The sequence below is a fragment of the Mya arenaria genome, chromosome 7 (assembly GCF_026914265.1).
Source record: "Mya arenaria isolate MELC-2E11 chromosome 7, ASM2691426v1".
NCBI classification, from domain to species: Eukaryota; Metazoa; Mollusca; class Bivalvia; order Myida; family Myidae; genus Mya; species Mya arenaria.
Window position 1 is genome coordinate 20789792 of NC_069128.1, and position 14303 is coordinate 20804094.

The window sequence follows — 14303 nt, forward strand, 5'->3', positions numbered from 1 at the left end:
TGTAAAGCTTTCTGGTATAATCGCCGTGCATTAACACATTCACTATCAAACCAATCTGCATTTTTTCGTACAACCATCAATATCAAACAATGGTTTGTTACTTTAAGTACAACGTTTAGGAAATAACGGGTCCGCGACACTGCGGATTGTAACCGTAAATCTATCCAAAACATCATTAATTGACAATCTATTTGAACAGTTTATATTATCAACAATATCATCGAACACAGGTAATTTTGTAATAATCCCAGTGCGAAATTGTTCACGTAGAGTATTATCCCATTTAAATTTAACATCAGTGTATGTATCGTAACTATTCGAAAAATTATTACAATATAATGAAAACTGTATACGAGCGTGATCGCTCCATTCATTGAAATCGCCAATAGTAAAGTTGGATATCAATGAAAAGTTACATTCATGGGTCAATAAGTAATCAATTACGGAAGATCCGTTATGAGAATAAAAAGTATGTTTACAACTGTCACCAATTCTACCGTTTAAAATGCGAATACAAGTTGATTTACAAAGATCTAGCAATTTAATCCCATGACTATTATGTACATTTTTAACAGAGGCCCTAACAGAGGCATATTCAGGGACATAGTCTAGGTCGTCAAAAACAGTATTAACATTATCATGTGTAATAAAATCGCATTTGTTGCCTACACGGCTATTAAAATCACCAGATAAAATATTTTACCAAATTCAGAAAAATATGTGATGTCATTTTCTAGAATTTCAAATAGATCTACGTTAAATGTATTGTAAACTGGCGAACCTTCGCCCCATATATAAGATGCACAAATATATAAATCCTCCTCAGTATTAAAGAAATTACGATCTAATTTTAGCCAGATAATGCTATCATAATGTTTTTAACAATTTGAATGCCGTTTGCTAGATGGTCTTTAAAGTAAATAACGATACCACCGCTATTTCTACGGGCGTTTTTGTGTTGAAATTTTCTGTAGAAATTAAACGAACTGTAACCGCTTAAATTAACGTTACTAGATGAATTTGTCCAAGTTTCATATAAAAAACATATATCAAATGAACCAATCAAATCAGAAAAATCAGTATTGCTCTTTTTACAATCAGTTAAACCATTGATGTTCCACGACAGGATGGACACCTCACCGCCGTCGTGTCCCTATGCCCTCACAGCAGTTCCGTCGATGTAGAGGGTGTCGTAGGCTAGGTAAGCCCTCTTACCCAGCCGCCTCGCCTCTTTCATCTGGGGAACCAGCTTCCTTCTCTTCTGAATGACATCCGGGGGGAATTGTTCAAAAACTCGAAACTGGGTCCCATCAAGCTGTTTCCATGATTTACGAACCATTTCCCGGTCTTTGAAAAAAGAAAACTTTGCAATAATATTCCTGGTCTTGCCCGCAACTGGGGAACCTGGTGACCGGTGAACCCTCTCAAAACGAATACGACATTTTGGCGGGAAATTTGACATAATTTATACAGTTTTTGGATTCCAAGTGACGTTTGGATACCACGTGACGTTTGAATACCAAGTGATGTTTGGATACCAAATGACGAGGACCGTTTGGATACCAAGTGACGTTTGGATACCAAGTGACGTTTGAATACCAAGTGACGTTTGGATACCAAGTGACGTTTGGATACCAAGTGACGTTTGAATACCAAGTGACGTTTGGATACCAAATGACGAGGACCGTTTGGATACCAAGTGACGTTTGAATACCAAGTGACGTTTGGATACCAAGTGACGTTTGGATACCAAGTGCCGGGGACCGTTTGGATACCAAGTAACGAGGACCGTTTGGATATCAAGTGACGGGGACCGTTTGGATACCAAGTGACGGGGACCGTTTGGATATCAAGTGACGTTTGGATACCAAGTGACGGGGACCGTTTGGATACCAAGTGACGTTTGGATACCAAGTGACGGGGACCGTTTGGATACCAAGTGACGGGGACCGTTTGGATACCAAGTGACGGGGACCGTTAGGATACCAAGTGACGAGGACCGTTTGGATACCAAGTGACGAGGACAATTAATTAGCGAACACGTTGACATCACTTTGATAACATTTGTTGCTATGACACCGCACGTCATTTGTATTTGCTGTGTTCGTTTCCATAGATATTCATATACCGCTTAATAAATTACCAACATAATCTCTGCAACTTTTCATCTTCTGATGAACTATCAACAAGATTTCGTTATTATTTATTATGAAAATTAGGAACGCAATTAATCAGGTGTACATCAAAGAGAAGAATTGTAACAAGTATTCAAAAGTTACAATGATTAACAATTGTCATATAAGATTTCAATATCAATGATGAATAAACGATACAATTGGTATTATGTGTCTACATCAATGACCACAATGTTCAACACAATGCAAGTTGTGTGTTTTACCAGAGGAGATGAACATGATATTATGAAAATAATCACAACAATTGTTACATGACCTTATCATTTAGACGTTCCCGTTTGTCTTTATGATCAGTGCTGAAATTCATGTCTCCCAGTTGAGCAATTCAGGTTACTAAGTTACAACATGATATCAATTCGTTTAAATTGAAATTCACTTTTTTACAGTAGCTGCTGATCTAACATATGCTACTTTTAGTTTTAAACTATGACTGAAGTTGTTTTTTTCCCTTTGGTGGCGGTTCGTTATACTCGTTCTTGGAGTATATGTTTGGTTTTTTGAAACAGGTTCGTTGACCCAACGTGTTTAGTCGTAATAAGCGTGTAGTACTCTTGAATGACTCCAGGATCTTGGTTGGATCAGCCTTCACTTAAGGTGTATCCCGACTTCCACCGCCACTCTTTCAGTTTACTTTAAGTCAGTCCTGGCGTCGCATCTAGTATTTGGATTTAACGTTTATTCCTTCCTGAAACAATATAACGATTTTTCAAATACCTTGATAATACCATAGCAATATATTGACGAATGAAAAAAAGAAATGGTCAGATTCTATGCATATCCGCTTCTATGTATAATGGTTTAATGTCACTTTTTTGCGTCCTCCCTCCCCTCAACTTAACACTTAGATCTTTAATTCTTGTTTCAACGTACCGACTATCATGCTTGAAGTACATATAAGCATGTAACATTGAATGAACCAGCGGCCTTTTTATAACTTTTTTAACTATAACCATTTAGTACTTGGTCGTATTTATATCTTACAAAACGTAAACTGCTTTCATTTTAATTATATTTGCGTTGAATGAGTTTGTTTCCACTAACCCGATCCTTCCTATCTTTTACTGCCGACCTTAAAGATTTTTTGCTGATGGAATTTTCTTCCGAGTGCCCGTTCTCAGTTCTTTTGTTCGATCCACGCTAAAATACACATAGAACATATGAGCCGCAAATGGGGATGGGTCTTATTGTTAGTTTTTAAAGCATAAGTTTTTGAATCACATCAAATAGGGCATACTAATTAAAAAAGAAGAGTTCACTACTTTAACTGTACCGTCGACCTTACGGGTATGTCACAACATGGGCGTCAACATTCTTAGTATCTAGTCAAAGGAATCTTTCACATCAATTTCCCGATTAGTCAAATTTACTGTATGACTTATATTCTACTTGATGAGGCAAATTAAGATAAAAAATATTCTAGTTTTTGCAACTTTAAAACTAATTTAACCCCATCGGCATACTTATCTATAATATTAAAAAGAAAAGGCAACTGCCATAATATTATGTATAGAAAAAAGGGAAAATACTAGCATTGTCCGTGCGACCCTACCCTATTGTTTTCGAGGTGGTTAGTGGAAACAAACTTTTAATTGTTAAAACTTTTTTATGGTAAATGCGTTATGTTGGCTCAACTAACCTTTCAACAAAGCCACAAAAACAATACATTTCCAACGTGCGAGTAGCGATAGAGTGAGAGAGCGCGAAGAGTGAGATAGTACCGGTAGTGAGAGAGTGAGATAATACGGGAAGTGAGAGAGTGAGAGAGTGAGATAGTAGGGGTAGTGAGAGAGTTAGAAAGTATGGGTAGTGAGAAAGTGAGATAGCACGGGTAGTGAGAGAATGAGATGGAGAGATAGTACAGGCAGTGATAGAGTGAGATAGAACGGGAAGTGAGAGAGTGAGAACGTACGGGTAGTGAGAGAGTTAGAAAGTACGGGTAGTGAGAAAGTGAGATAGTACGGGTAGTGAGAGAATGAGAGAGAGAGAGAGAGAGAGAAAGAGAGAGAGAGAGAGAGAGAGAGAGAGAGAGAGAGAGAGAGAGAGAGAGAGAGAGAGAGAGAGAGAGATAGTACCGGTAGTGAGAGAGTGAGATAGTACGGGTAGTGAGAGAGTGAGATAGTACGGGTGGTGAGAGAGTGAGATAGCACGGGTAGTCAGAGAGTGAGATAGTACGGGGAGTGAGAGAGTGAGATAGTAAGAGTAGTGAGTGAGTTAGAGAGTACGGGTAGTGAAATAGTGAGATAGCACTGGTAGTGAGAGAGTTAGAAAGTACGGGTAGTGAGATAGTGAGATAGTTCTGGTAGTGAGAGAGTTAGAAAGTACGGGTAGTGAGATAGTGAGATAGTACTGGTAGTGAGAGAGTTAGAAAGTACGGGTAGTGACATAGTGAGATAGTTAGTACTGGTAGTGAGAGAGTTAAAAAATACGGGTAGTGAGATAATGAGATAGTACTGGTAGTGATAGAGTTAGAAAGTACGGGTAATGAGATAGTGAGATAGTAAGTAGTGGTAGTGAGGGAGTTAAAAAATACGGGTAGTGAGATAATGAGATAGTACTGGTAGTGAGAGAGTTAGAAAGTACGGGTAATAAGATAGTGAGATAGTTAGTACTGGTAGTGAGAGAGTTAAAAAATACGGGTAGTGAGATAATGAGATAGTACTGGTAGTGAGAGAGTTAGAAAGTACGGGTAATGAGATAGTGAGATAGTTAGTACTGGTAGTGAGAGAGTTAAAAAATACGGGTAGTGAGATAGTACGGATAGTAAGAAGTGAGATAGTACGGGTAGTGAGAGAGTGAAATAGAACGGGTAGTGAGAGTTAGAAAGTACGGGTAGTGAGATAGTTAGATAGTACGGGAAGTGAGAGAGTGCAAGCAGTTTGAAATTACTGGTAGTGAGATAGTTAGATAGTACGGGTAGTGATATAGTGCGAGCAGTGAGATAGAACGAGTAGTGAGAAAGTGAGATAGTACTGCTAGTGAGAGAGTGAGATAGTACGGGTAGTGCGAGAGTGAGATAGTACGGGTGGTGAGAGAGTGAGATAGTGCGGGTGGTGAGAGATTGCGAGCAGTGAGAAAGTACGGGTAGTCAGAAAGTGAGATAGTACGGGTAGTGAGAGAGTGAGATAGTACGGGAAGTGAGAGAGTGCGAGCAGTGAGAAAGTACGTGTTGTGAGAAAGTGAGATAGTAAGGGTAGTGAGAGCGTGCGAGTAGTGAGATAGTTCGGGTAGTGAGTGAGTGCGAGTTGTGAGGGAGTGAGATAGTACGGATTGTGAGAAAGTGATATAGTATGAGAAGTGAGAGAGTGCGGGTGGTGAGAAAGTACGGGAAGTGAGAGAGTGCGAGTAGTGAAAGGGTACGGTTAGTTAGAGAGTGAGATAGTACGGGTAGTGAGAGAGTGCGAGTAGTTAGAGAGTACGGATAGTGAGAGACTACAAGTGTGAGAGAATACGAGGGTGAGAGCGTGCGAGAGTGAGACAGTGCGCGAATGCGAGAATGCGAGAGTTAGAGTATGCGAGAGTGAAGGAGTGCGCGAATGCGAGAGTTAATAAGTGCGAGAGTTAGTAAGTGCGAGAGTGAGTGTGCGAATGCGAGAATAAGAGAATTCGAGAGTTAGAGTTTGCGAGAGTGGAGAGTAAGTGCGAGAGTGCGCGAACGCGAGAGTGAGAAAATGCTAGAATGAGACACTGCGAGAGTAAGTGTGTTCGAGAGGTGGCGCAGTGGAAGAGCGCGATAATGAGAGAGTGTGAGAAAGAGAGTGTTAGAGAGGGAGAGTGTTAGAGTGTGAGATAGTGAAAATGTGCGAGAGTGAGTGTGAGAGAGTAAGAATGTGCGAAAGTGAGTGTGAGAGAGTGAGAATGTGCGAGAGTAAGAGTGTGAGAGAGTGTGAATGTGCGGGATCGAGAGTGTGAGAAAGTGAGAATGTACGAGAGTAGCGAGTAAGTGGTGAGAGAGTGAGAATGTGCGAGAGAGTAAGTGTGAGAGAGTGAGAATGTGCGAGAGAGTAAGTATGAGAGAGTGAGAATATGCGAGAGTGAGTGTGAGAGAGTGAGGATGAGCGAAAGTGAAAGATTGCGAGAGTTAGAGAGTTCTAGAGAAGTGAAAGAGTGAGAGTGTAAGAGAGTAAGAATGTGCGAGAGTAAGAGTGTGAGAGAGTGAGAATGTGCCGGATCGAGAGAGTGAGAATGTGCGAGAGAGTAAGTGTGAGAGAGTGAGAATGTGCGAGAGAGTAAGTGTGAGAGAGTGAGAAAGTGCGAGCGAGTAAGTGGTGAGAGAGTGAAAATGTGCGAGAGAGTAAGTGTGAGAGAGTGAGTGCGTGCGAGAGTGAGTGTGAGAGAGTGAGAATGAGCGAAAGTGAAAGATTGCGTGAGTGAGAGAGTTCTAGAGAAGTGAAAGAGTGAGAGTGCGAGAGTGTAAGTGTAAGTCAGAATGTGCGAAAGTGAGAGAGTGAGAGAGTGCTAGAGAAGTGAGAGAGTGCGAGAGTGAGTGTGAGAGAGTGCGAAGGTGCTAGAGTGTGAGAGGGTGAGAGAGTGCTTGAGAAGTGAGAGAGTGAGTATGGATGTGCGAGAGTGCTAGTAGTGAAAGTATGAGAGTATGAGAGAGTTGGAGTTGTGAGAGAGTTAGAGTAAGGAGAATGCAATGTGAGAGAGTTCGAGAATGTGAGTGTGTGAGAGTGCGAGAATGCGAGCGTGTGAGAGTGCAAGTAGTGAAAGTATGAGAGTATGAGAGAGTTAGAGCGGTGAGAGAGTTTATGTATGAGAGTGTTAGAGTATGAGAGAGTTAGAGTATGAGAGAGTTAGAGTATGAGAGAGTTAGAGTATGAGAGAGTTTGAGTAGTGAGAGAGTTAGAGTATGAGAGAGTTTGAGTAGTTAGAGAGTTAGAGTAGTGAGAGAGTTTGAGTATGAACTAAATTGAGTAGTTAGAGAGTAATAGTATGAGAAAGTTAGAGTATGAGAGAGTTTGAGTAGTTAGAGAGTTAGAGTATTTAGAGAGTTAGAGTATGAAATAGTTTGAGTAGTTAGAGAGTAAAAGTATGAGAGAGTTTGAGTAGTTAGAGAGTTAAGTAGTTAGAGAGTTAGAGTATGAGAGAGTTAGAGTAGTGAGAAAGTCAGAGTAGTGAGAGAGTTAGAGTAGTGAGAGAGTTAGAGTATGAGAGAGTTTGGGTAGTTAGAGAGTTAGAGTATGAGAGAATTAGAGTATGAGAGAGTTAGAGTATGAGAGAATTAAAATACTGAGAGAGTTAGTGTATGAGAGAGTTTGAGTAGTTAGAGAGTTAGAGTAGTGAGAGAGTTAGAGTATGAGAGAATTAAAATACTGAGAGAGTTAGAGTATGAGAGAGTTTGAGTAGTTAGAGAGTTAGAGTAGTGAGAGAGTTTGAGTATGAACTAAATTGAGTAGTTAGAGAGTAATAGTATGAGAAAGTTAGAGTATGAGAGAGTTTGAGTAGTTAGAGAGTTAGAGTATTTAGAGAGTTAGAGTATGAAATAGTTTGAGTAGTTAGAGAGTAAAAGTATGAGAGAGTTTGAGTAGTTAGAGAGTTAAGTAGTTAGAGAGTTAGAGTATGAGAGAGTTAGAGTAGTGAGAAAGTCAGAGTAGTGAGAGAGTTAGAGTAGTGAGAGAGTTAGAGTATGAGAGAGTTTGGGTAGTTAGAGAGTTAGAGTATGAGAGAATTAGAGTATGAGAGAGTTAGAGTATGAGAGAATTAAAATACTGAGAGAGTTAGTGTATGAGAGAGTTTGAAAAGTGAGAATGTGATGTGTGAGAGTGCGAGATTGCGAGAGTGCGAGAATGAGAAAGTGCCAGAGTTTAGTAAATGTTAGTTTGGCATAGAATCATATACGAGTTTTTGTAAGCAATAGGATGATAACAATAAATATATTATATTAACCCCGAAACTTCGAAGCTCAGATAACATGAATTTAGCATAATAATCTCAATTGAAAGTGGTGTGAACGTTTTTTTTTATAAAAAGAGTTTACAATTTCCACTGGCACCGGATTTTCAAACTCAATCATTTTTTTTAAAAATCAAAAAAAAATCTTGTAATTCCTTACTAAAAATTATAATACCGAATACGTAAAAAAAATGAAAAATATTTGTTTTTTCAAAGATGAATGGTACAAAGTGGTGGAAGGCACATATCTAGAGAAAGTATAACTACATAGATGAATGGTACAACGTGGTTGAAGGCACATATCTACAGGAAGTGTAAGTACATAGATGAATGGTACAAAGTGGTGGAAGGCACATATCTACAGGGAGTATAACTACATAGATGAATGGTACAACGTGGTTGAAGGCACATATCTACAGGAAGTGTAAGTACATAGATAAATGGTACAAAGTGGTGGAAGGCACATATCTACAGGGAGTATAACTACATAGATGAATGGTACAAAGTGGTGGAAGGCACATATCTACAGGGAGTATAACTACATAGATGAATGGTACAACGTGGTTGAAGGCACATATCTACATGAAGTATAACTACATAGATGAATGGTACAAAGTGGTGGAAGGCACATATCTACAGGGAGTATAACTACATAGATGAATGGTACAAAGTGTTGGAAGGCACATATCTACAGGAAGTATAACTACATATATGAATGGTACAAAGTGTTGGAAGGCACATATCTACAGGGAGTATAACTACATAGATGAATGGTACAAAGTGGTGGAAGGAACATATCTACAGGAAGTATAACTACATATATGAATGGTACAAAGTGGTTGAAGGCACATATCTACAGGGAGTATAACTACATAGATGAATGGTACAAAGTGGTTGAAGGTACATATCTACTGGGAATCTAACGACATATAGGATAGGTAAAAATCAGTTCATACCACTGGCACCGGATTTTCAAACTCAAACATCTTTTTATAAAATCAAAAAAAATCTTATAATTCCTCACAAAAAATTGTTATACCGAATATGTGAAAAAATATTGATTTTTTTTTTAAATATGCACTTTGTACTGTATATTATACTAACATGGTATTGAACGTTTCTCTACCCAGGTCACGTAATCATCTTATTACTCAGTTCAAAAGATCTTCTGCAGATTGACAGTCATCGCAATCTAAGGACATGATATCCATCTTCAAAATACTCAACCTTAACCCGCGAAGAAATTCCCCGGTCATACGATTTTTTTGACTTTATTCCCATTTTTCTGTTTTCCTGGATTTTCTACCACCCTTGACTTCCGGTTTGTTGTTGTTTTTGTAACATGTGATTTGATTGGTCAAATGAAAAGGCGGCGTATTTAAATCTCAAATCGTTAACAAATTGAAACTCTAACATTTTGGCCCTTCTTCTCCGTTATCAAGCAAATCATGAATGAAAGTCCACATGAAATATGAATTTTCAATGATTCAATACAATGGTTATACAGATTAAGGCATATTTATAACAGAAAACAACGGTCACTCTGCACTCAACATAACAATAAATTTCTTATTTACGAGTTCACTGTATTGCTAAATTCTCACTGTTCGAAACGAAGTAAAATCGATAAATATAATGAAGAAACTTTGTTGTTCTTGGTATTTGAGTTACTAACCACTAACAGCTATAGGGGAACGCACCTGGCGCACCCCCCCCCCCCCCCAAAAAAAAAAAAAAAATAAAAAAAATAAATAAAAGAAAAATAAATATATATATATATTTTTTTAAACTATAATAAATAAATTAAAATAAATACATATTCCTATAATTGAATAATTTCTAGAGATTCATCTTTTGATAACGTTTCCAATGTACTAGTCAAGAAGGGTGAGAGACTGGTTTGCTGGATTACGATGTCTGCCTCCAATCCAAGAGTTATTTGGTTATATCCAACCTGGTGACAAATGGAACATTGTGATGAGGCTCTTGAACATACACAGTACTGATTTCCAGGGGCGTATCTAGCCCTCTATTCATGTGGATTCATGATTGTGTTGGGGGGGGGGGGGTATGAACATTTTGAAAACAATGGAGCAATCTGGTGTATTCTTGGCGTTCTTAGGTCCTTTAGTACTTGTAAATTGACAGTTTAAGGATAATAAACCAACAAATTAATTTTCTCGGCGGATCTTTTCTACAAAATAGCAAACAAATAAGGTTTGATAATGTGAACAACACTCAGATTATCTTACAGAAGTCTAATTGTCTGTCCTTTTAGCCATTGAACTGTATAATTACATACTCGATGACAATGTCCATGTGTCTGTTACATCATGTACTCAAAAAAACATAGTGATTCTGTAGCTTTGGCTAAACTGTTTCATTTTTTGTCAGAATCATGTGGATTCAGCCGTGTATTTCGCTTATAGGCAGCTACGCACCTGGTTTCTACCTACCAAACAGACTTGGCTGTTAAGTTATCAACTTTCATCACAATCAAGCAAATTATACTATATATATGTTTTATTAGACAAATCTTGCAATATAAGTTTAAGCAATATTACAACACAACTACATTAACAACAAACATGAAATGGTTATAGTGACTTCTGACTTGGTCACAATTTATAGAGAGAGCAAAATAATTAATTTCCTTATTGATAAAAACTAGTTAAAAAGCTAACAAATCACTAAAAGTTCCAATATAGCTAATTTAAAAATCAATACATAACTATTAGTTCCAATAGATCTCTATAATGGAGTTTATTCATTTAAGAAGTTTAAAAAATGCTTTATTTTGCTGAAAAGCATTGGTAACACTTGCTACTTTAAAGGGCGCCTCTTTTAAAGCATGGATCTTCAAATGATTTTGCTTTTGCTCTATAGTAATTTAAAGCTGCACTCTTACAGAGTGAATGTCTGGTAAACAGTGATATAAGACTGCTAACAACAGATTTGAATGTAGTTTTTCATGTTTTTGTCAGAAATTGGATGTTTTATGGTAATATTTGAATGTAGTTTTTCATATTTATGTTAGAAAATTGATGTTTTATAGTAAAAAGCATTATTAACGCTTATTTTTTTTTTTAGATTTTGGCGTTCTTTCTTACAATTGAGATTTGTTCTATTGTAAGTTACCTTTATTTTGATAACTGAATTGAAGGCTTTAATGCCAACATGAGCGTGTTCTGAGACAAAACCCCCCAAACATTTCATATCAGTGTCAAACTGTGAGAGTGCAGCTCTAAAGCCAAACTGGTAATACAATGTAAAAACAATAGCATTCATTATGTGCTCTCTACTAAAATGTTACAAAATGGTCTGAGAAACTAAACATTTACTATCCCTATATTGAGCTGAGGTGAAATACATACATGTATATACCTACAAAGCATTATTCCTAAATAACATTTCATGCATTTCTAAAGATACTAGTTCAGCAACTGTAAGTATCTTTTACTGAGAAAGTACACAAAGCTGGACAAAATCCCAACTATTGCAAAGATAAAGACAGCAGATTGTCATTATATAAGTCATTGTTTCCAGGTTGTAGCGATATCATGTTAAAACTGTTAACAGCGCAATGTTACATCTCCACTGAGTCCAGATCTAGGCGGTGGGATAGGAGATAGTGCCGGTGTGTCTCACTCTGTGGAACTGCAGCCCACAAGCCTACACTTCAATACATATGACCGTCACAGATACCGGTGTTGCCATCCATCACTTCCCTGCAAAGATATAAAAAAACTGATTTTAAAGGTTTATTTTAATCTAGCTACAACTGTACATTCATTTTAAATCTATTAATTAATGCACAATGTGCACATGGACTTGTAGCATCTGCATTATAATAAATGTTTTGAAAATATTTATTGATATTCAACTTTTCAGCAAAAGCTGGGGTATGTGCCTGTATAGTTGAGTGGTTTATCCATTTTCCTAATTTTTTTCTACAATTATGATATCAAACATTGAAATACATATACATGTGATTGTGATACAGGTAAATGTAAGCATAATAATATTAATCATTTTCAGTTTCAGGAAATTAAATTTTTTATCACAAAACATGACCAAGTTCCTTTAAAGAGCATTTTGGCAGTTGCAAAGGAAATTGAGATGGCACTCATTTCTGTACGCATGCATAAAAAACAAAGCATTAAGTTAAACTACAAAATGAATTAATCAAAGGTTTTCGTCACATTGCCTGCATGGATACAGTAATACATTTTTATTTTTTATTATCAATATTTTTATATTTTTTTTTGTCAAAATAGTGAATATATGTCATTTAAAAATATATTCCACAATTTTCCATGAAAGAAAATTAGTATACTATATAAATAAATATAATGTTACTTAATAAATATACATGTGTAAATGAACCAAACGCATGTATACACACAAAATACATGCATGTTTCTACAATTATATAGATTATTATTTAACACGGCGTATTGGTAAACAGCTCTTTTTTATAAATAAAACATTTTGTACTTCTTACCTGTGAAACGTTTTTGCAATCAGATCGCTGTCAAGGAAACAAGTCAATCCTGTGGTGCATATTAAGCCACTTTCCGTTGTCTCATAAAATTTCATATTCGTCTTTGATTGTATGTGTAATTCCAGAACCAGTCTGACCCGAAATAATCACGCTCAAGTCACTCAATGCGGAATTTAATGTCAAAGACTTCTCTGTGATTAACACTTTCGGTCCAAATATTACAGTTGTTGACACTTATACGCGAAATGTCTCGCGGAAACCGAAGTCAAGGGTGGTAGAAAATCCAGGAAAACAGAAAAATGGAAATAAAGTCAAAAAAATCGTATGACCGGCGAATTTCTTCGCGGGTTAAGGTTAAGTATTTTGAAGATGGATATCATGTCCTTAGATTGCGATGACTGTCAATCTGCAGAAGATCTTTTGAACTGAGTAATGAGATGATTACGTGACCCGGGTAGAGAAACGTTCAATACCATGTTAGTATAATATACAGTACAAAGTGCATATCTAAAAAAAAAAATTCAATTTTTTTTCACATATTCGGTATAACAATTTTTAGTGAGGAATTATAAGATTTTTTTGATTTTTTTAAAAAATGTTTGAGTTTGAAAATCCGGTGCCAGTGGTTCATACCTGCTGTTCGATAGCTAGTCGTCTAGGTTTTTTCTTGTATTTGGCAACCTGGGTTCTGGTCAATGTGTCCTGAAATGGTAATTCGAAGGTTATTTTACTAAACATACCCAATGTACATGTTTGTGAATGTCTGCATGCCTGGTGATCCGATATTGGCGTCATCACTTCGACATGGTTTTATGAGGGGATAAAAAGGAAATATGGTAATAAATACCGAAACGCATATCACACATAAGGTGAATGGGGTCCTGAATGATGACCAAATACGCGATTTCACGTTTGATTTAAAAAAATAAATTAACACTATACCTTCAATGTGTTTTCGATCATTTATTTAACATATTAATAAGTAAGATATTCCCTTTCAAATGAATTATATCTGACCACCAGACATCAAAATGTGACATTACGTCCAATGGGACAAAACGACTACGTATATTTACATCGGATACTTGACCTTTAAAGTTATTTATTTTAAAACATGTTTAGTAATTCTAAAACCCAGTAAAGACATAATTCTATGTCTTCTCGTGTGTTGTTTTGTCATAAAACATAGCTAAAATTTAACTTATTAAGGCATTAATACATCTTGGGTACCCAGAGTCATCAGAATAATATATAATAATATAAATATGCTTTGGGTTCAAATGCTGCTGCAAACATTACATTTAAAATCCAACAGTTCATATAGAATGGCTTATTGTTATTTAAGACAACACCGCATAAAGGCACGTTTTGCAACTCTCGAGAGACCATATTACATTAAAGGCTTCGCAAAAAAACGCAAGCACGCTGGCGTTTCAAATATCGCTGACAAATATAAAACTCATATTAATGCTTGTATTTGCAAAATACTTGCTAAACATATCGAAACGGATACGTGTGTACAGTTTGTATAGATAGGTCACATTGAGGCTGCTCTGTATGCGTAGAAAACCAGTATCACTGGTTTGACCATCATATTAAAAAGGTAGCGAAATGCTACTTGTACGGTAACGTGTATAAGTCAAATCCTTATTGGACGACGTCATCTTGAAATGTGTACAACAAATTAGTCATTGTCCGATTTGCATGCGCAC

General features: G+C 36.8%; 1 protein-coding gene across 8 annotated transcripts in view; it reads right to left on the bottom strand.

The window, feature by feature from the left end:
- Positions 1–2187: 2187 nt before the first annotated feature.
- LOC128240540 (cys-loop ligand-gated ion channel-like) overlaps positions 2188–14303 on the bottom strand; it is a 177630-nt gene continuing 165514 nt past the window's right edge. For 7 of the 8 annotated variants that reach the window (XM_052957202.1, XM_052957201.1, XM_052957207.1 and 4 more), the window contains 3 exons: positions 13225–13293; positions 3237–3332; positions 2188–2880 (listed from right to left, as the gene is read on the bottom strand). In XM_052957202.1, the coding sequence (XP_052813162.1) occupies positions 2851–2880; positions 3237–3332; positions 13225–13293 (195 nt within the window). In that variant the 3' untranslated portion in view covers positions 2188–2850. The remainder of the gene's footprint in view (positions 2881–3236; positions 3333–13224; positions 13294–14303) is intronic. The other variant, XM_052957204.1, reaches the window with a different exon arrangement.